Below are 23,384 nucleotides of genomic sequence, written 5' to 3' on the forward strand. Positions count from 1 at the left end.
TCTGCCAACTCGGAGAGGAGGCTCTCTCTCCCAGCATTAAAACCTGAGTGAGCCGCGGAAAGCGGCCCGCAGACGCATACCTGAGGTCGCGTAGCTGAAGGGGCATGGCCAAAGGGGCAGGACACACCCCTTTGGAGCCCCTTCTGAGCCAGGAGGAGCGAGGAGCACCTAGGGAAATTATGGGAAAACGGAAAGCTAAGATCATATCTTCTTCTTCCTCAAATGGATCGTCATCTTTCCGTTTTAACTGTGACTCCTACAGAAGGTAGGCCTGAATTTCAATCCCATTCTGCTTCTATCTCATCTGGCAAACCTACGCCTCCACCTCAGCCTCTTACTGCATTACTAGAGACTCTGTTTCCACATCAGGTTCGGATTCAGCCTCTCCATTACCTTCTGAGCTGGACTCTAAAATCATATCAAAGGGGGAACAATCTTTTACGGTGTCTCCAGTTTTAATGCCTACCGGTCCTATTTCTAGGCCTGAGTTGGGCAATAAATTAATTGCATTGCAAGATGTCTGGACTGTAGTAAATAGAATTGAGAACTCATTACAGGGCACAGTAGTTCAACTTTGTCAATTTTCCTCAGAAATAACAAATAAAGTATTTTCTTCAGAAATAACAAATAAAGCATGATTCTCAATTGGCAATTATGGGAAAGAAATTGGATAAAGTAGAAACATCTGTTTCTGCAATGCAATCTTGTGTTGTATCTCATATTAAGGATAATACCTTATTACATGTCCAGTTGGAAAAAATGGAAAATGCTATGAGATCTAGGAACCTCAGACTTCTGAATTTTCCTATATCTAATTTTCTTTCTCCTTTGGAACTACTAAAAATGTATTTAAAAGATGTACTTTCTTATACTAGTTTAGAAAAATTTTCTCCAGATAATCTTTATTATTTGCCTAGTGGTACCAAAAAGATTTCAGAAGAAGGGGGGAAGACCAATTAGTGTCACCTGATAGTTTAAATATTTCCCAATTTCTTGAGTCGTCAAAAGACTATATAGCCAAGAGAGCAACATTATTAGTTACTTTTACGACTGAAATAGAAAAACAAGATATTCTTAAGCTGTATTTTTTGAACAAAAATGCCCTGTTTTGTTGTCAACACGTAAACATTTTTCCAGATGTCTCTAGACAAATGCAATACAGGAGGAAGCAATTCCTGCAACTCAAGGCTAGAACTTTGGGTGTGGGGGCCTCATTTTTTTCTTAAGTTCCCCTGTAAATGTTTGGTGACATTTCCGAATACTAGATATATATTTTTAGATCCAACTCATTTAGAAAATTTTCTTTTAGATAAACCTAAATTGGATATATTACCTGTTACTGGTGCAGAAGCTGAGAAGGATTCTTATTATTGCCTGACTTCAGAGTTTATTAGAATACTGTTGTTTAGTTTCTTATTTCTTTGAATATAGAATCAGCGACAAGATTAGTCAGCCCTTAATAATGTGGACTTGTTAATATTAATATTTTAATTTTGAAGTATTTTTTTTATATTTTCTATATTTCCTGAATTTGTTATGTTGTAACAATTAATAAATTTATAAATTAAAAAAAAAAAAAACAACCCAAAAAGAAACAGTTTTGACTCTAGCAAACAATTAGGAGGAGTGGAGTTTTTTTTAATAGACCGAGGATGTGTCTGCAGCTTCAAAAAGATATTTGAAGTTGACTTGTCCGGAGGATTAACGATTTATATATAATCCAACGTGATACTGAGGTCTTTTTCTCCAACCTTTTGGTAAATTATAGGGGTTCATTTACAACTCTTTTTTCCTCGAATGCATTTTTTGCTTGTTTGTGCATGTGCTAATCTTGCCATTAGTGCATGGCCACTAAAATGTTTTACCGTGTAAGAACTTACTGCCACTCATTTTGTACGCAAGAAGTATTTCTGCCCTAGCCAGTTAATGTGTGGGAATGTAGCTTTGCTATGTGATTAGCGCAGGAACACCCACTCTCTGCCTTTTCCCCAAAAAATTAAAAATATTTTGTAGTGCACAGTTAGTGCTTGTTAATTTGGTAGTTGTCGTAGGATACCTGAGTGTCTTGCAGTACACCATTTTAAGCTGCATTAAGTTGAATGTAGCTTAGTAAGAGGGCCCCTGAATTACACTGGAAGTTGGACTTAGTTGATCTCTTGGAATTAGCAACATCAGCTTGGCTTAAGCATCTCTAGCTCACCATTTGTCTTGATTAATTCCAATTCCATATTGTTGCAAATGAAGGCCTATCCCTAGTAAACAAATTGGGAGACCTAAGTCATCGATCATCCTAAATGTGGCTTGTTATAAGTCACAATTGACTCATCTCACTGGAGAGTATGCCTGTGTGATGTATTGCATGGGACATCTCCATTCTTTGTAACAATTATGTCACAAGAATGAAATTTAAATTATTTCAGAGTTGAACACAATCTCAAATGTGTTTCATTCTTTGGTTTTTAGTTTTGTTTCTTTAGGATTTTTTTTCTATATGATTTTTTTTTTTTTTTCCAGCTTTGGAATACTTTTCACAAACCTGAATATGTTGAATCCGCTCTGAGAAAAACCCTGAATGCTCTTCAGCAGGATTACATTGATCTGTACATCATTCACTGGCCTATGGCCTTTAAGGTACAAATTAGAAAATATGATAATTTCTCTAATATAAAAATTACTCAGATTGGATAAAGCCTGCGATGCTGTCCAATTCCTTGCAACAAGGCCTCAGGAGTTGCAAGAAGTTGAACAGCATTGCAGGTTTTATCCTGTCAAGACAACATCGAATGCTTGAGTATTTGGAACGCCATTGCCAAAGTGTACGTGTTTAGCTATTAACAATGTATTTAACCACCCCCCCCCCCCCCCCTTCCTTTTTACTAAGCTGTGGTAGAGGTTTCTAATGTGGCCCGACATGCTAAATGCTCCAATGCTCATACAATTCCTATGAGCATCGAAGCATTTAGGCCCTGATTCTGCAAAATGCGTCCCGATTTTAGGCAGCTGTAGGCGTCCTACAGCTCTCTAATCAGCCAATCGGGATGCATGTTTTGTTTTTTTGGTTTTTAGTTCAATCTGTTTTATTGATTTTATAGGAAAATAAAGTCCAAACATGCTCCCCAGGCAGGCCACCTATATTGAAGGCGCCTCCGAGAGCCTAGGGAGGCCCGCAAGACCGCCTAAGCTTGCCTAAGGGCCTTAGGCGAACCTAGGCAGCCTTACGCATCTCCCTAGTAGAGGACGAGACGCTTACAATGTAGACCAGCAAAATGCTGGTCTACATTGTAAGTAGACGCAGCCGCTATACTTATCGCGGTAAGGGATCTCCCTGCCGCGATAAGTATAGCAGTCGAGGCCACCTGTACGATCGTTGGCAGGAGGGTGCCCAACCCTTCCTGCCGGAACACCACCCCCAGACACTCACGAGAACTGGCAGCAGGGTGCTCAACCCATCCTGCCAGAACGCCACCCCGACATTCCCATTCACCGGAAGGAGGGTGCCCAACCCCTCCTGCCATAACACCGACCCCCCCGACATTCCTGATCGCTGGCAGGATGGTGCCCAACATCTCCTGCCGGAAGGCAGCTGCCCCTCTGGACCCCCCACGCTAAGGCTCCCCCCATGCTAACATCCCCCGATTACCCCCCTAGCATCCACGAAATGAGGCAGGCCTGCACCTTCCCGGCCCATCCCCGCTAAGCCTAAGGCCTTAGGCTTATTGGGTCCACCCATTCCTGCCCATCCCTACTAAGCCTAAGGCTTGATTGCCCCAGGCTCTAGGAGCCTGGACCAATCAGGCCTTAAGCTTATTGGGTCCTCCCATTCCCACTAAGCCTAAGGTTTGATTGGCTCAGGCTCTAGGCCTGGGCCAATCAAGCCTTAGGCTTAGTGGGGATGGGCGGGGATGGGCTGACCCACTATGCCTAAGGCCTGATTGGTCCTGACTTCTAGAGGAGATCCCTTGCCGCAATAAGTGTAGCGGCCGTGTCTATTCAATAACCCGATTCTGTAACCGACGTTTGTAACATGGACGCCGGTTATAGAATCGGGGTTAATGTAGGACCGATTCTGTATAGGATGCCCCTCCTGGGCGTCCTATACAGAATCCAGGCCCGAGTGCCCCAGGCCACGGTAGAAGCCTCTACCTCAGCTTAGTAAAAGGAGGTCTTATTTATTTTAAAATTTTCTTTCCAAAGTTCAGATATTTAATAAAATACTGCTAGGATTTTTGCATAAGATGTCTTTATAGCAATGTATCATTGCTGAGTGTGAATACATAAAAGTTATAGCTATAATACCAAGAAATTTGCTCCATTAAGCAAAAATAATAGCAAATTTTAAGAAAAGCAGAGCTTGTGTAATCAGTGGTTTTGAGGGACCCAAGGATTGGTTTAAAAATCAAGCACAATCAAGTTCATGGGAAAAACTTCAATTTACAGTTTTTCCAACTTTAGGTTTTTCTGATCAACACTAATGTACATGTATGATTCTATGTATAACTCTATGTAGTGATATGCTGCTTGTAGCCCGCCTAGAACTCCAATTTGTAAGGATTCAGTAGGATACAAAATTATATATAACGTAACATTCCTCCAATTTTTGTAGCCATGCTGAGGGCATTGCACCCAATATTGACTCAGGGATCTGTGGCCAAAAGTTTCAAAAAATGTGAATGTGCAAGAGATACTAAACACGGCCATTTCAATTGACTTAACTATATGAGAAAGTGGCACACGTATCTTTCTCAATGTCATCTATAAAGCATATCATCCTTAGCACTGAGCAGATGCCTCCATATTTTAAATAATTTACATACAGTGAAGGTAGTTCATGCAAAATTATGTCTTGCATATTCATTGTGGATATCTTGAAAACCTGACTAACTAGCTCTGTGTCTCAAGGACTGATTTGAGAACCACTGTATTGCATCTACAAGTTCTCTTACATAAAACAGCTAGAAACATAAATGATCAGAACTACCGTATTTTCACGCATATAACGCGCGCGTTATATGCGTTTTTACCTACCGCGCATACCCCTCGCGCGTTATACGCGTGAGCGCGGTATACAAAATTTTTTTTACATAGTTCCAATCCCGCCCGACGCCCGATTCACCCCCCCCCCAGCAGGACCGCTCGCACCCCCACCCCGAACGACCGCTCGCACGCGCTCCCACCCGCACCCGCATCCACGATCGGAGCAAGAGGGAGCCCAAGCCCTCTTGCCCGGCCGACTCCCCAACTCCCCGACAATATCGGGCCAGGAGGGAGCCCAAACCCTCCTGGCCACGGCGACCCCCTACCCCCACCCCGCACTACATTACGGGCAGGAGGGATCCCAGGCCCTCCTGCCCTCGACGCAAACCCCCCTCCCTCCAACGACCGCCCCCCCCAAGAACCTCCGACCGCCCCCCCAGCCGACCCGCGACCCCCTGGCCGACCCCCACGACACCCCCCCCCCCCTTCCCCGTACCTTTGGTAGTTGGCCGGACAGACGGGAGCCAAACCCGCCTGTCCGGCAGGCAGCCAACGACGGAATGAGGCCGGATTGGCCCATCCGTCCCAAAGCTCCGCCTACTGGTGGGGCCTAAGGCGCGTGGGCCAATCAGAATAGGCCCTGGAGCCTTAGGTCCCACCTGGGGGCGCGGCCTGAGGCACATGGGCCCAACCCGACCAGGAGAGTCGGGGTGGCCAGAGGAGAGTCGGGGCGGGCGAAAGGACAGTCGGGCAGCATGCGCGGTATACCCGTGAGCGCGGTATACAAAAGTTTTTGTACATAAAATTGTGGTTTCTGCGCGCTATACCCATGTGCGCATTTTACACGGGTGCGCGTAATCTGCGTGAAAATACGGTAAACAGTGCTGTATTAATTTTTTTTTAACATTTTGGCAGTTTGGAGAAAACTTATTACCAGTGGATGAAAATGGAAAATTAATCTACGATAAGGCTGACCTTTGTGCTATTTGGGAGGTAAGTTACACTGTTCATTATTTATTCATTCATTCAATTTTCTATACCGTTCTCCCAGGAGAACTCAGAATGGTTTACATGGGTCTATTCAAGTACTCAAGCGTTTTTCCCTGTCTGTCCCAGTGGGCTCATAATCTATCTAATGTACCTTGGGCCATGAGGGGATTAAGTGACTTGCCCAGGGTCACAAGGAGCAGCGTGGGTTTGAACCCACAACCCTGCGCCACACTCTCCCCTTGGGGCATCAACTACTTTTAAGTTATAACCCGACTAAGTAAATGTTTCAGGTTCACTTATCTGAATTAGTGGAGTAGCATTGGTGGAACCTAGGAGGCCTGGAACTTACCACTGTAGGCCTGAGCCCAGAAAAAATTGCAACACTTATTGTAATAGCTGGTGGGTTTGCCCAAACCCTAGCAGTCAAAGAGCATGCATGGGACATCAGCAACTGCAAGCACACCACTGATTTCCCCGCTGCTCAGCTGGCATAGGAGGACTTGGGGAGTGAACCTCTTCAGATGGTAGGGCTTGGGTAGTGTTGTCAGGTTTCCTCTATTAAAAAAGAGGACACCTGGTCCTGCCCTGTTCTGCCCCCAGCCCCACTCCATTCTGCCTCCAGCTCCATCCTGTTCCACCCCACCTCCATACGAACCTCCCTGACCTTGGGAACCACGTTTGTGCATGCACTGATGTCAGTGTGATGACATTATGTGCACATGTGCATGTGTATGACATCATCGCATCAAAGTCTGTGCATGTGCAGATGCCCTCCCTATGTGGCCCTGAAGTCAGGGATTTCCAAAACCTGGACATACTGCTTGCTTTTGAAAATCCCTCTGGGCACCCAGACAGTTCTCTAAAAATAGGCCACGTCTGGGTTTTCCCAGACATCTGGTAACCTTAGGCTTGGGCAACCCCATTGAGCAAGGGTATGAATTTAAACATGGTGGTGTAGGGGAGGGAGAGGAAATCCGTGGGTCCTTGAGTTCCTCCAGACATGGACTTTTGGCTACACTACTGCTAGACTGTAAATACATTTCCTCAGCCCTGAATTATATGGGGCATTTGTTAATTTTCTATGTGTGGCCTTATAAGGATAGTACCAACATTTGTGTGGCCCTCTGTCTATCAAAGTTGCCCACCCTCGTACTATAGAGTCTTTATTGAAAGGTTTTGAACCTGTAGTATTAGTGGGATTCAGGTAAGAACATGTGGAGGTGAAAAATAGATGACCTGTGAATAGGATGAAAAGGAAACAAAGATGGCTAGATGGAAAATACATGTATGTGAGTAGTGAGTAGAGATGGCATTTAAATATTTAAAAGGGTGCCAGAGGTTGTGGTAAGAGCAGTTAATGTTGCTGATTTAAGAAAGGAAATGTCCATAGTTAGCTATTGAGACAGACAGGGGGGAAGCCACTGCCCTGTATCGGCAAAATGGAATGTTGCTACTATTTGGGGTTTTGCCAGGTACTTGTGACCTGGACTGGCCACCGTGAAGACAGGATATTGAGTTAGATGGACCATTTGTCTGATCCAGTAAGCTATTATTATGTTCTTATATTTAATGGCACTTCAATTATCAGTGCCAATTAAGAAAATTAAGTTAGGCGCCTAGATCAGCTGCCGCGCGGTAACAGCCCCGAAGCCCATAGAGATTTAAAGGGCTTCGGGGCCGTTACCGCACGACAGCCACTAGTGCGGCTTTGTAAAAGAAGGGGTAAGTTTAGGCATCATTTATAGAATCTGAGACAAAATGCATTTCTTTAATAGCCTTTTAACATGTGCTAATTGCTTCTTAAGGGCTTAATGTCCTTTAGTAAAAGGAACCCTTACATTTTTATATTTTGCCTGAGAAAAAAGCACACATGCCCCAGTAACTTGCCTATCCACAATGACGACTGAAGTTCTGAACGCATAAAGGTGACTATATTATGGTACAACAAGTAGACATCCCAACACAACTTCATTGGTCAATCAGATTGTAGTTTTGGACAATAAGGGCTCATTTTACGAAGGTGCACTAGCCGCTACCGCCTGCTTTTGAGCAGGTGCGCGCTAAAAACGCTACCGAACCTTCGTCAAAGGAGCCCTAAGTTTTTAAATCAGGCTGTAAAACAAAAAAGTCAGTCCAGTTGATTTAACAGCCTCGAACTGCAGGTTAAGTAGTAGTTGAGTCAAAACTTTATCACTCAATTAGAACATTGTCTTGTACTCTCGCAAATTATATTCTTTTAGATTAACTATATTTCAATTGATCTTTTTAACAGGCACTGGAAGCATGTAAAGATGCAGGCTTGGTGAAATCCATTGGCGTTTCCAATTTCAATCGGAGACAATTGGAAATGATCCTCAATAAACCAGGGCTCAAGTACAAACCAGTCTGTAACCAGGTAAAACTCACTGCTGTAGGTAAAGCTTTAAAGGACCAGAAATAAATTCTTAAGGTAGAGATCTTATCATTGAAGAATTTTGCTAGGACCTCGGCTGAAAGAGATGAGGGAAGAAGGGTGGAGTCATTTTTAGTGGTTAGGGAGCGCCAAATGTTGAACAATGTGCCATTCTGGTTTTTGGATTTGGAGATCTTGTCTCCATAGAAGTTCTTCCTTGCTTTTTTTAATATTGAGTTGACTAGTTGACAAGATACAGCTCTGTATTTATTTTAACTTTGATGAGGCAATAAATAATTAACCTGAGCAAAAGTGATTTACAATAGCAGATATCCATAATAATGAAAAATATAATACCGTAATAAATATCATTCTTCCATAAAACAAAGCATATAATAATTACAATTCCCACCCTATACCATCCCTACCCAACATACTGTAAATAAAATTACAACTCCCACCAGTAGACAGATCTTGGAATGATTTTGAAGAGATTACATTCAAAGACACAAAACAGCTTCTCCTAAAATGCTCCAAAGTATACTATAGTCTTGACACCCACCCGCCTTACCTGATCAAAGCAGTCACCTCAATAACCATAGGAAAAATAACCCAATGGCTCAACTATCACCTAAAAACTGGCCTTTCCCCAAATCAGAAGGACGAATTATCTTAATGGCCATTCCCAAAAACCTAAAATTCAGCCCCTCTGATGTGACCAATTATTGGCCAGGAGATTTCATCCTCCTATTTATCAAAATGGTGGAAGGATATGTCACAGAACAACTTGAATGCTACTTACAATGCTTCGATATTCTCCACCCTTCACAACTGGGATTCAGGATAAATTACAGCACTACAGTATTCACAGCACTAGTAACATATGGCAAAGGACTACCAAGCAAGGGCCACAGCACAATCATAATCCATTTTGACCTAAGCAGTGCATTTGACCTAGTAGACTTTGATCAAATGTCCGAGATCTTCAGTGATTTTGGATTTAGCAGCCTATTCCTCTCCTAGTTCCAAGGCTTCCTTACTTCTCGGCACTTTGCTGTACATAAGGACGGTGAACTTTCCAACAGCTGGCATCCTCCCAGAAGATGTTTGACAACCTACTAGCGACACAGGCAGCGAAACTTGACCACTCCATCTCCAACTTGCTGACAACAACGAGCGAATCATTTCGAAAGGGAATCAAAACTGTGCTATTCAAAAAATTTATCCAGATATCTTAACTCTTCCTTTGTCCTCTCCCCTTCCTATAAATCTACCCCCCCCCCCAAAGTCTCACCCTCTCTTGTAATTTCTCCTCTCCAAAGTATCAACCATGCATACAGCTCCCTAAATTGCAATTCTCCTGGAAATATCCAGTTAACTTCTTTGTAATCCTAATTCCTAAACTGTAGTTTTTCCTGGAAATGTCCAGCAAGCTTCTTTTGTAATCCGCCTAGAACTGTAAGGTACGAGTGAAATAGAAGTCACTAATATAATGTAATGTAATGTAACTTCAGGGACTTTGATTTGCAAGTTTGCATTGGGGGTTTAGTGATAGGCAGCCAGTAATTGCAATTTCCATAGGACTGTTGGGAGAAGCCAGACTGGAAAGAACCACAGGAGGCACTGCTGTGGTGGAGGACTAGGTAGGTACCCCACTGGATTTTTATTTTATTTTGTAACTAGTTAGTTTGTACGGTTCCAACCCAGATCTCTCTTCTATTTGGAATCAGGTGCCTTCACGCTGAGGACAGGCAGTCAGGATTTTCCTTTATTGATTTGTTTCAGTTAGGTTAAGAGGTACCCCGGAATTCCTGAGACAGAAAGCTGATTTCAACTGCCTGTGAAGACACGTACCCAAAAGATCATGGTACCCAATGTGAGGCAACTGCAACATTTCCAGAGACTTTCTTGACTGGTAGCACTGTGTGAACACTCAGATCTGAGTATTTAAATTATTAGAAAATGTGTATTATAGCATACTTATCTTAAGGAATCCTGGTTATTAAGGGAGCTTTTTTTTCAATCGCAAATATTGTCTAGAGTAAAATCTTTGATGGCAGTGTCTGATTTGCGAACAATGGTACAGAGCCTGATAATTTCAAAACTGGATTTTTGTAATTCACTGTTGCTAGATATTGTAAAATCTAAAATTAAGGGCTCCTTTTACAAAGCCACGCAGAATAGCGCGTGCTAAATTGCTGAACGCGCTAGCCGCTACCTCAAGTTTCAAGTGTTTATTGAAATTTTGATTTACACGCAATATCAAATATTTTCAATGCGTATAACAAAAATAAATGAATCATTTTGAGCAGGCAATAGATTTCCGGCTAGCTTGGCTTTGTAAAAGGACCCCTAAGTCATTGCAGGTTGTGCAAAACAGCGCAGCCAGAAAGATTAAGAAGTAGCTTGGAATGAGTATATTTTGCCAATGTTAAAACTACATTGGTTGCCAATTAAATACAAAGTTCTGACAATTGTTCATCAGGTAATCCAGGGGTAGGGAACTCCGGTCCTCGAGAGCCGTATTCCAGTCGGGTTTTCAGAATTTTCCCAACGAATATGTATTGAAAGCAGTGCATGCAAATAGATCTCATGCATATTCGTTGGGGAAATCCTGAAAACCCGACTGGACTACGGCTCTCGAGGACCGGAGTTCCCTACCCCTGAGGTAATCCTTGGTATTCGGCGCAGACATTGAGGCAGTATATGCCATCATGACCACTGAGGTCAGAGTCAGCAATAAGACTGTCAACTGAGTCGTTTGGGGAAACACATTACAAGAGAACGCAAGCAGCTGCTGAGTGGCAGGTCCACATTTGTGGAATGGCTTGCCAGGCTGTTTGAGATTGTGTAAGGACTTGAGATTTTTAAGAAACAACTGAAAACTCACTTATTTGTGCAAGGTTTTTTTTTTTTAATTTGAATAGGATTTTTTTTAAGTGTAACTGGTATAATAAGGAAGGAAGAGGAGGTATTGTTGCTGTTGTTACAAGACTGTATGGAGTGGTTTATGTTTGGTTTTATTGTAATCCACTTAGGCTTTAAGCAGAATAGAAATTGTAAAAATAAATAAATAAAGTGCGAATCTGTTGACACCTGTAGGGAAAAACATAGAAGAATTTGAGAACAAAGGACCAACATCTTAGTGGAGAGAACTAAAACCGTATAAGTGAGAAGGAATAGTTTTGTACTTATCTTTAAAACTTGTTAGTCAAAAATTGAGTTCCAGTAGTTGATTTACTGAGGGGAATGAAGGGATAATTAAGTTTGTTTGTAAATATATGACATGGTTTTGAATTTATAGCATTTAACTTTAAGTGGTAGCTTAAATTTATTACCTGCTAAATACCATTTGAAGAGCTAACACTGCTCTTCTATCTCTATTTCATAAATTTTACTATTCATCTTCTTGTTCAATTACCTGCTTATGTGGAATTATTTGGAAACCCTACTAACTCCTATAGTGACATTTCCATCATTTTATATTTAGAAGTAATTGCACCACTCCACCACTAGGGGGCCTCACAATACCTTCTAAACAACAGCGTTCCCTGCCAGGACTGACTATTGACAGCTTCAAATCTATTCTAGTTCTCTTCTTCCCTTTATGTTCTTGATTAAACAGCCACTTTTTGGCAGCCTTTCTAAACAGCATATAATCTCTACAACCAATCTTTTTGACAGTGCATTACAGCTACTAGAAGCCTGAGTTTATAAGCGTATATTTTAGATTTGGTGCCAAACAGGACAAAATTTGTAACAGGTAATCTCTTTAAGATATTCAGGGCTCTGGGACAAGACCAGCTAAGGCTGTGAGGCTCTTGGTCCCTGGGATCTCTCAGTCTACCACTTGCTTTTAATTCCAGGTTTTCTTCTAAATTATTAAAGTTTGCAGAAAGTTTTTAAGTAGTCAACACAAAAAGGAATATATCAAAATGCAAAGAATAAACACAGGAAAAGTTACAGGTTACCTTTTTGTCTTCTACCTTGGGGCACACAGGTCTAGAGTTACCATTAGACAAACTAGGCATTCACCTAGTGCACCAAAATTTGGGGAGGGAGAGGGAGGCAGCACTAGCACTCTCTTCCATGTTTGCTGTTAGGCCAATGAAAGAAGGCCGCCATTTTGGAATGCAGGCCAGTGCTGGGCAGGAGTGAGTGAGCATCGCTCCTGCCCAATTCCCCTCTAGACAACCAGGGACTTAGTCAGGTATTCAGTTCCCATCCCAACATCTCAGGGATTCTACCTTCTTTCACTTGGGTCCCTAGCTTTGGAATTAGTTTCCCAATCATGTTCACTTTGTACCACCCTACCTTTAAGTCTGGATGTTACAATTGGCCTTTGATAAGATCCAGATGGATAACCCTGGGGACCTTCCCTACTTCTTCTTCTCTCTCTGCACCTCTATTTTCCATTCTTCCTTAGCCTATTTTTTTGCTTCCTTCTTTATGTCCTCCTTTGCTTCTCTTTTCCTGCTTTTAGGTTATTGTAAACTGTTCATAGAAACATAGAACATAGAAACATAGAACATGACAGTAGAAAAGGGCCACGGCCCATCTAGTCTGCCCACACTAATGGCCCACCCCCTAACTACCTCCATAAAGAGATCCCACATGCCAATCCCATCTTTTCTTAAAATCTGGCACGCTGCTGGCCTCAATTACCTGTTGTGGAAGATTATTCCAGCGATCAACCACACTTTCGGTGAAGAAATATTTTCTGGTGTTGCCATGAAATTTCCCACCCCTGATTTTCAACGGATGCCCTCTTGTTGCCGTGGGTCCTTTAAGGAAAAATAGATCCTCTTCCACCTTGATATGGCCTGTGACATATTTGAACGTCTCGATCATGTCTCCCCTCTCTCTGCGTTCCTTGAGTGAGTACAGTTGCAACTTACCCAGTCGTTCCTCATACGGGAGATCCTTGAGACCTGAGACCATCCTGGTGGCCATTTGCTGAACCGACTCAACTCTCCGCACATCTTTTTGATAATGCGGCCTCCAGAATTGAACACAGTATTCCAGATGGGGGTCTCACCATGGATCTGTACAATGGCTTTATGACCTCGGGCTTATGGCTGATGAAACTTCTACGGATACAGCCCATGATGAAGCTTTCTCCACTTGATTGGCAGTCTTCATGTCTTCGCTAATGATCACCCCCAAGTCACGTTCCGCTACAATCCTTGCTAGGATCTCACCATTTAGGGTGTAAGTCCTGCATTTATTTCTGCCACCAAGGTGAGGAAACCAGAGAAGCAGCCTGACAGACCTGGGAGAAGGTTGGCTAAAGGTAACTGGCAAGTAACCAGCGGAGGGACTGGAAGTATTGGCACTGGAAGCTGCCAGACGACACGGAGGGCCATTGAAGGGTTGGGAGAGAACCAGAAGACTATAGAGTCCAGGGAGGACCCAGGGAAGACATGGAGGGCAAGTGAGGGTCAGGGAGGACCCATAGAACCCAGAAATGACCAGGAGAGTATGGAGGAACCTGGTTGGGAGTTTTAAGAATGTATGAAGGGTGAATAAAGTATTGGTGTGATGTTTAACAGCATTCCAGCAGAGCCTGGGGATAGAGGTATGGCAGGTGTTGAACACTCGGACTGTCACATGATCACACGTAACCAAATTGCGCGTGCAGTTTATTTGAATAACAAGTTAATTAGCACCAATAATGTTACTAATTAAAATCAATTGCAAGTTATGCACAAGATCTGCACCTAAATTATAAGTGTGAGCCAAAAAAAGGGGGCATAGAAATGGGTGGATCATGGGCAGATTAGAGGCTTTACTTTCATTTATCCCCGTAGTTCAGAATGCAGGCATTTGCACCACATTTTCCGTGTTACAAATGGCCATGTTTAAATTTAGTTATGGCTCTTGGGGATGAGCGTATTTGTACAAACTGCGCTTAACTTTAAGCGTGGCTTATAGAATAGCATTTTTTTCGGTGCCGTTTTTGGGGGAGCTATATATAGAATTTAGCCCTTTATGGCAAGTACTGTGACATAACAAAGTTTTATATACAATGCAGTTTCCTACATAAAATCTCTGACTTTGAATTCTGCAGGTTGAATGTCATCCCTATCTTGCGCAAAAGAAGCTTCTGGAGTTCTGCAAGAAAAATGATATCGTTCTTGTGGCTTATAGTGTGCTGGGTTCAATAAATACAAGTATGGAATGGTAAGGAAGGAGCCTGGAATGTAGTGGATTTTATATCCTGAGTCATATAAAGATCAATTTTCAAAACCATTCACGAACTGTGTAAATAGACTTGGCTGAAAATGATCCTTTTTTTGTCCCGCTAGAAAAATTATGTCAGATTCAAAGGTGCATGCACGATTTAACAAACATAGAAACATGGAGGGACATTTTCAAAATATGCCCTTATACACCCTTTGCTATTTGGTCATACTGGACTGTTGGACGTCCTTTTTCTGTTTTGAGCAGTGCTTGGGCAGTATTAAAACATACATATGTAGTCTCTATTTCAAAAAGGGAATACACACATACGGTTCATAGACAACGGCGTGAAAGACAAAGGCGCGCGCCAACAATTGAGCGCAGCGCGGAGGCGCGCGCCGCACAAAATTACAGTTTTTAGGGGCTCCGATGGGGGGTTTTGTTGGGGAACCCCCCCAGTTTACTTAATAGACATCGCGCCGGCGTTATGGGGGGTTTGGGGGGTTGTAACCCTCCACATTTTACTGTAAACTGAACTTTTTCCCTAAAAACAGGGAAAAAGTGAAGTTTTCAGTAAAATGTGGGGGTTACAACCCCCCACAACGCCCCCACAACGCGGCGCGATGTCTATTAAGTAAAGTGTGGGGGGGTTCCCCCCCTACGCCCCCCCGTCGGAGCCCTGAAAACAGTAATTTAAAGCGGAGCGTGCCTCCGCGCTGCACTGAATTGTCTGGGCGCGCCTTTGTCCCTGCGCGCTTTTGACCTGACACCCACACATACAGTATGTCCCAAAATATCAATGGCAGGATTTACAACTGCTCCCTTGTAGGTTTCTCAAAAAATGTTTGTTTTTGGCCAGATTTTACTTGTGTAAAATTCAGACCCATAGACCTGCCCCCAGGCCCGCCCAGTTCCACCCATCCCCCGCCCCATTAAGCCCATGCCATACCCCAGCCTTGCCCCCTAGCCCCCCTCAGCCTGTTCTCGTCAGTCGGGAGGGCATCTGCGCATGCGAGGATGTGATGTCACTGTGTTGCATCCGCGCATGCGCGGATGCTACCTCCCAACGCGATCTGAAGAGGAAGCTTTTCAAAACCCCGACAAAGTGCCAGGTTTTGCCCAGACATGTCCTCTAAAAGAAGGACATGTCCGGATAAATCTAGACTTCCCTAGGCCAGCCTAGACTTCCCTAGGCCAGCCCTTTACAGGAGGGGTTAACATGAAAAAGGATCTACACAAGTTAGAGTAATGGTCTAATATCTGGCAACTAAAATTCAACGCAAAGAAATGCAGAGTAATGCATTTGGGGATTAATAATCGGAAGGAGCCATATATGCTGGGAGGTGAGAGGCTGATATGCATGGATAGGGAGAGGGATGTTGGGGTGATAGTGTCCGAATATCTAAAGGTGAAAAACAGTGCAACAAGGCGGTGGCTGCTGCCAGAAGGATGCTGGGCTGTATAAAGAGAGGCGTGACCAGTAGAAGAACGAAGGCGCCAATGCCCCTGTACAGGTTATCATTGGTGAGGCCCCACTTGGAGTATTGTGTTCAGTATTGGAAACCATATCTGGTGAAGGACACAAAAAGACTTGAAGCGGTCCAGAGGAAGGCGACGAAAATGATAGGAGGTTTGCGCCAAAAGACGTATGAGGAGAGACTGGAAGCCCTGAATATGTATACCTTAGAGGAAAGGAGGGACAGGGGCGATATGATTCAGACGTTCAAATACTTGAAGGGTATTAACGTAGAACAAAATCTTTACCAGAGAAAGGAAAATGGTAAAACCAGAGGACATAATTTGAGGATGAGGGGTGATAGACTCAAGAGCAATGTAAGGAAGTTCTTTACGGAGAAGGTGGTGGATGCTTGAAATGCGCTCCTGAGATAGGTGGGGGAGATGAAAACGGTGACGGAGTTCAAAAAAGTGTGGGATGAACACAGAGGATCTAGAATCAGAAAAAAATAGTAAATATTGAAGAACTAAGGCCAGTACTGGGCAGACTTGCACGGTCTGTGTCTGTATATGGCCGTTTGGTGGAGGATGGGCTGGGGAGGGCTTCAATGGCTGGGAGGGTGAAGATGGACTGGAGTGAGCTTTGACGGAGACTTCAGTAGTTGGAACCTAAGAACAGTATCGGGCAGAGCTTTAGATCCTTGCCCAGAAATAGCTAAGAAGAAAAAAAAAAAAAACCAACAAATTTTTAGATTGAATCGGGTCTTTATCTGCCGTCATCTACTATGTTAAAAGACATTTCTCCCCCATTGCTTATTTCCTTCTCCAACATGAAAATAAGTAAGGATTGCAGCTTCTGTTGTTCACAAACTGTGCAGAAAGCACCTTGGCATTCTCCTTTCATCCTACACACCACAACATCAACACACAACAAATCGTTTAAGAGGAGAAGATTTATGATTATGACCGTAGCATTGTACTACTTACATGTGTTAAATGCAGTTTACAGTAGTGCTGCCCGATTCACAATTCGAATCGGTTCACCGATTCGGCTGACCCTCCCCCCTCTCCTCCCTAAAGCAGGAGCGGCAGCGCTGCTCTTTCTGGACGGCCGCTGCCGCACCTACTTTAGAGGTCGAGCAGGGAAGGTCAGTGGGAAGTGCTGCTGTCGGGTTCCCCCCTAGCGTCCGGTTCTCCCCCCTGGCCTCCGTTTCAACCCCCACCTGGTGTTTGGCTTCCCTCCCAGCCTCCCCGCACCGTTTACCTGTGAGGAACAGTCTGCAGATAAGATCGCGATGCTAGCGATCTTTCCACTGCTTCAGAGCTATTTCCTCTGCCGCGGTCCCACCCCTCCTCTGACATCAGAGGTAGGATCACAGAGGAAACGGCTCCAAAGCAGTGGAAAGATCGCTAGCATCGCGATCTTATCTGCAGGCTGTTCCTCACAGGTAAACGGTGCGGGGAGGCCTGGGGGGAAGCTGGACACCAGGGGAGGCCAGGGGGAACACGCAGGCCTTGAAAGAGGGGGACAGGCCTTCAGGGGGAGGTGCAGGCCTTCAGGGGAGGCAGACAGGCAGGCCTTTGGGGAGATGCAGGCCTTCAAGGGGGGGACAGGCCTTCAAGGGGGGAGGACAGGCTTTCAAGGGGGGGGACAGGCAGGCCTTCAGGGGTGGGATGCAGACTTTTAAGGGGGGAAAGCCTTCAAGGAGGAAGCAGGCCTTCAGGGATGGACAGGCAGGCATTTAGGGGTGAGGTGCAGGCCTTCGGGGGAGGTGCAGGCCTTTGGAGGGACAGACCTTCAGGGGAGGGGAACCCTGGTATAGAGGTACACAGAGGGAGGGAGGGAGGAAAGGGGAGTTCAAAGTGACGTGCATATGCCGGACTTTGGGGGGGAAGAAATAATGGGTCTGAAAATAGAGGAGAGGAGAGGGAGAGAGATGATGGACAATGGGATTTGGGGAGAGAAGATGGACACAAGGGAGCGTGTAGAGGGGGGATAGAGATACTGGATAGTAGGGTAGTTGGGAAGAGATGGTGGACCCTGGGGTGGTCGGGAAGGAGGGAGAGATGCTGGATGAAAGGGTAGTTGAGAAAAGGTGGATCTGTGGATGGAGACGAAAAAAAGGAATGATGCCAGACCTCTGGGGGAGGGAAGGGAAATGGAAGGGGAGGACAGAGATGGCAGATGGATGGTTAGCACGGAGAAAGAAAAAAGAAGGAGACCCTGGCAAGCAAGATAACCAGAGCCTGGGACCAACAAGATTTGAATATTGACCAGACAAAAGGTAGAAAAAATAATTTTATTTTCTGTTTTGTGATTACAATATGTCAGATTTGAAAAGTATATCCTGTCAGAGCTGGTGTTAGACCGCAAACATGAGCTAGGATTTAACAGAGAGAGATCATGTCCTTTTTTTTCTTTATTATGTTACACCACAGCGCCAGCGTGGTTAGGAGAAGCCAAAGGGGGTGAAAAAGCTATAAAATAAACCCACCAGGATGTTTGAAAAAAACACCCAATTGGGCAGGAAAATCGAATCGAATCGATAAACCAATTCAATAAGCTGAATCGAATCAAAATTTTTTTTTCCTGAATCGGGCAGCACTAGTTTACAGTATCTTGCAATTACATATATGAGTGCAACTTACAACACAGTATAATGTAATTACTACTACTATTATTTCTATAGACCTACCAGATGTACGCAGAGCTGTACAGACTCACAAAGAAGAAGACAGTCCCTGCTCAGAAGAGCTTGCAATCTAAACAGACAAGACAGATAAACAGGACGTCATGGATAGAGTTAAAGGGAACGGTTAATGAGCTGGCTGGGATGGAGGGCAGAGGTGTAGGGTTAAGGATTGAAGGCTATATCAAAAAGGTCTGCTTTTAAACAAGGGAAGGGGGCGGGGCTTGGCGGACAAACTCAGGTCATTTATTCCAGGCATAGGGGGCAGCTGGATGGAAGGAACAAAGTCTGGAATTGGCAGTGGAGGAGAAGCGGCTTATCTGAGGAACGGAGCTCTCTGGGAGGTGTATAAGGAGAGAGAAGAGAGGAGAGATATTGAGGAGCAGTGGAATGAACACACTTGTAGGTCAGCAACAGGAGGTTAAACTGTAGGCGAAGGTGAGTTTTGTGCATCCCCCAGTTAGTGACTTTCCCAAGATCAGAAGGACTAGCATGAGTTTGAATCCATAATCTGGGGATGCTCACCCCTGCACCACAATCTCCCAACAATTATAACACTCCCCACAATGGCAAAAGTACCGTTAAAATTAAAAATGTCTAAAGGCCTCCAAACCTTTTTTTTTAATTTGGTAAAATGTGCATTTTAACAGCAGCTATCTCCTCATATTCCACCAGGCACTTTCAGACTAAACGGAACCATTTTTCAGTTTAAGATTTGCTGTATCGCTACACCCAGTAATAAATCATACAATTTAGCTTCTGTTTTTTTGCAAAATATGAGGCAAAGATACAGACCCGTAAAACAAGCTTATAAATTAGAGATTAAAAAATACTTTCAATTTTACCCCATATAGAACACCAAAACTGTCTCACATTTGAGCAAGTGTACAATATAAAGTTAGTACAGTACTTCTAAGATGAACATAGATCACGATACAGACACTAAGCGTGAACTGAAATAGGAGTAGTATGAACACTGTATACGATATTAAATATGGATATATATATGTGTCTAAGAAGGTATAATATGAATAAATATATGATATATTTTATATAGGTAAGTACAAGTAGATATGTATAAGCAGGTAGATTGATTATTTATTATAAGTGGAAATAAGAAAGAGGATGTTATGGTTTAAGAGGGCTATATTGAGAACCAACTCAGAAAAGCTAACTCTGTATTGTAACACCTTTACAGAAGCTCATGTATTGTAATAGCATTGCAAAGCTCATATAAACCACTCTGAATTGATTCCCCCAGTCTTTAGCAGCGGTTTAGAAGCTTTCAATAAACAATATGTTACAGAGTTCTCACCTCCAACTGACAAGACTAGCAAACGTAGGACCCACCCTCTTGGCAACCTGACTAAACATGTTTAATTTGGGGGAGCGATGACTTGGGAGGAGTAGCCCTAATGGTACAGTGGGCTGAGAGTCTGGGGAACTGGGTTCAATTCCCACTGCCGCTCCTTGTGACCCTGGACACTTAACCCAGTATTCCCCAGGAACAAGACTTACCCCCCCCCCCCCCGCCTCCTACCACCCTTTTACAGAACCATAGCGCGGTTTTTTAGTGCCGGCTGCGGTGGTAACAGCTCCAACGCTCATAGGAATTCTATGAGCATCATGGCCAACGCTAGAACACATGCTATGGTTTTGTAAAAGGAGGGGTTAGATTGTTAACCTACTAGGGACAGAAAAGTATCTAAATATAATATATGAAAACTGCTTTGGTTGTACCCAGAGAACAGTTGTATATCAAATCCATGACCTTTTATAAAAGACGATAACATTAGTTTTAGATGGGTGTAGCTATAACCTATTACTGGCAAGCAAGTCCACAATTCTATCTAGCTTTGATAAAATACTCTATAAGCAATCAATTTGGAATAAATCAGATCCATTCCAGATAATAGTTGAATATCATAGGCCTAAATGAGAAGAAATCATGGCCAAGGACTGACTCAAGAGTGCCAAAGAGACCACAAATATATTGAAAAGGATGGGACCCAGAATAGAACATGGAGGCTGTCTTAAAAAAAAATGGTGAACTGTCTCTTAACCCTCTAATTTCAGACACATTCATAATGTTTTTCTTTTTCAATGAAGGCGGAATTTAAATATTCCTCCTGTGCTTCAGGATCCGGTAATAACAAAGATTGCTCAGAAGCACAATAAATCCCCTGCTCAAGTATCCATTCGCAACACCATCCAGCGAGGCATCGTTGCCATTGCCAAGAGTTTCACCCCCGAGCGAATTGAGGAAAACATTCAGGTAAAGCTTGAGATTATGAGAATATAAACATCAGAGGGTCTGACATTCAAAGCGATTTAAACAGCCAGAGACAGATTCTGGACCGTTTTACATTGTTTCTCCAGGGCAAACTTGGAATTTTCAATGGCGCTGAAAATGCACAGTTACTGCCCAAGCCTAGACTGCCTATTTGGGGGGCATCCTAGAATGGACTCTCCACTTAACCAGTTAAGTACCAATTTTCAGCACTGAACTGGCTAAGATAACCGGCTAAGTTGGCAATCAACTTTCACCACCTCCATATGCTCAGAAATTCAATGCCAGAGCCCAGACATAGTCCAGCATTGAATTTCCAGGAATAATGCAAATATGCTGACCTACTTTTCAAAAGCTAAAATTAGACACGGCCGGCTGAGCAGATGGTGGCAAGGAAATCCCTGATTAGCTGAGCTGCGGCTTCAGGGAGTCCTGCCGGCTCAGCTGATCAGGGGGAAAATACCCCTGCCATGATCAGCTGAGAGGCTATGGCAGGAGACCCCGCCCCCAAATACCCCCCAAATTAACAGGAGGGATACCTACTCCCTCCTGTCACCACCCCTCTGGAACCCCTGAAATATCCTGGCAGAAGGGATGCCCAATTCCTCCTGCCACCGTCGTCGCACAACTCCTGAAGTATTCCAGCAGGAGGGATGCCCACTCCCTTCTGCCGGAACCCCTGGCATTCTCCCAACCTCTAGACCCCCCCTCCCTGGCACCCCTCCCCAAACCTCTAGCCCCCCATCCCATACCCCTAAGATCACAATATATTCAGGTGGCATGCAATTGAAAAATAAATTGTCATTGAGATAATCTGGAACAGCGGTCCATCATGCCCAGCAGTCCGCTCACGCGGCGGCCCTTAGGTCAAAGACTAGTGCCCTATTTGAGTCTAGCCTTACCTGCTTATGTTCTGGTCTAGCTGGAACTTATCTAACCTTTTCTTGAATCCCTGAAGGGTGCTTTCCCCTAACAACAGCCTCTGGAAGAGCGTTCCAGATTTCTACCATTCTCTGAATGAAGAAGAACTTCTTTACGTTTGTACGGACATCCATCAACAGAACTATGATTGTAGATTCTATTACTGTCATTGTAAACTGTTGTATTAATGAAACAAAACTTTGTCAGGTTTCAGAGAAATAATTAGGGTTAATTCAGTAGTTTCTATTAAGGATGTGAGAGAAGTAATGTTTTAATTTGTGCTACTATTTTCATGTATATCTATGAACATATTCACTCTGGCCGTCATTTTATAACAGTGAAAAAGTGGGGACGGAACCGACCAGAGATAATATAAAATTTATTGAATTATGGAAAACCTGTCATACGCTGAAAGATTGGAGAAGCTGGGTCTCTTTTCCCTGGAGAAGAGGAGACTTAGAGGGGATATGATAGAGACTTATAAGATCATGAAGGGCATAGAGAGAGTTGAGAGGGACAGATTCTTCAAACTTTCAAAAAAATATAAGAACAAGAGGGCACTCGGAAAAGTTGATAGGGGACAGATTCAAAACAAATACTAGGAAGTTCTTTTTTACCCAACGTGTGGTGGACACCTGGAATGCGCTTCCAGAGGACGTAATTGGGCAGAGTACAGTACTGGGGTTCAAGAAAGGATTAGACAAATTCCTACTGGTAAAGGGGATAGAGGGGTATAGATAGAAGATTACTGCGCAGGTCCTGGACCTGTTGGGCCACCGCGTAAGCGGACTGCTGGGCATGATGGACCTCGGGTCTGACCCAGCAGAGGCATTTCTTATGTTCAATCAATCTGTATATAATGTGTTGAATAAAATAGATGGAAACGATCTATGTTGTGTTGAACCAGTATGTTGGAACCAGTCTATCTTGCAGAACTGGCATATTCTTGCTTTAAGGACAAACAATTGGTAGCTACTTACTCCAGAAATAAGAACTTGAAAGATAAATTGGTCCCTTCTTTTTGGCTTCCTGCACAGCCTTCCCAGCCTATTATATACAGCAGGGGTGTCCAACATTTTGGTTTCCCTGGGCCGCATTGGAAGAAAAAAATTTGTCTGGGGCCGCACAAACACTAACGCTAGCTGATGAACAAAAAAAAAAAAAGGCCGAGCAGGTCCTAAATTTGCAATTACTAATATAGAAGACTAGCTGATGGTCCGGCGTTGCACGGGTATTTAATTATAGCAATAACACTGTAAATGGATTCAAATAAAGATACTTTATAGTGGTGAATGAAATTATTTTTTTGCAGCTTTATAAAAAGTACAATATTCAAATTATAATGTGAAATATTTGACAAAATGAATACAATACAACTAACACAAAACTTGATTAGAAACAACATTTTTAGTTTCACCTCCAGGAGCAAGAACATATAAATTCTTGGGTGAAGAGACCCCCAGAACATAGCACCCCAGGTAGTGAGGGA

General features: G+C 43.5%; 1 protein-coding gene across 2 annotated transcripts in view; it reads left to right on the forward strand.

Annotated features, from left to right (window-relative positions):
* LOC117364122 (aldo-keto reductase family 1 member C3-like) overlaps positions 1 to 23,384 on the forward strand; it is a 57,425-nt gene that overhangs the window by 24,533 nt on the left and 9,508 nt on the right. The window contains exons 4-8 of one of the 2 annotated variants that reach the window (XM_033952997.1): positions 2,515 to 2,631; positions 5,890 to 5,967; positions 8,237 to 8,359; positions 14,427 to 14,539; positions 20,794 to 20,959. In XM_033952997.1, the coding sequence (XP_033808888.1) occupies positions 2,515 to 2,631; positions 5,890 to 5,967; positions 8,237 to 8,359; positions 14,427 to 14,539; positions 20,794 to 20,959 (597 nt within the window). The remainder of the gene's footprint in view (positions 1 to 2,514; positions 2,632 to 5,889; positions 5,968 to 8,236; positions 8,360 to 14,426; positions 14,540 to 20,793; positions 20,960 to 23,384) is intronic. The other variant, XM_033952998.1, reaches the window with a different exon arrangement.

Source organism: Geotrypetes seraphini, chromosome 7 (assembly GCF_902459505.1).
Source record: "Geotrypetes seraphini chromosome 7, aGeoSer1.1, whole genome shotgun sequence".
NCBI lineage: Eukaryota > Metazoa > Chordata > Amphibia > Gymnophiona > Dermophiidae > Geotrypetes > Geotrypetes seraphini.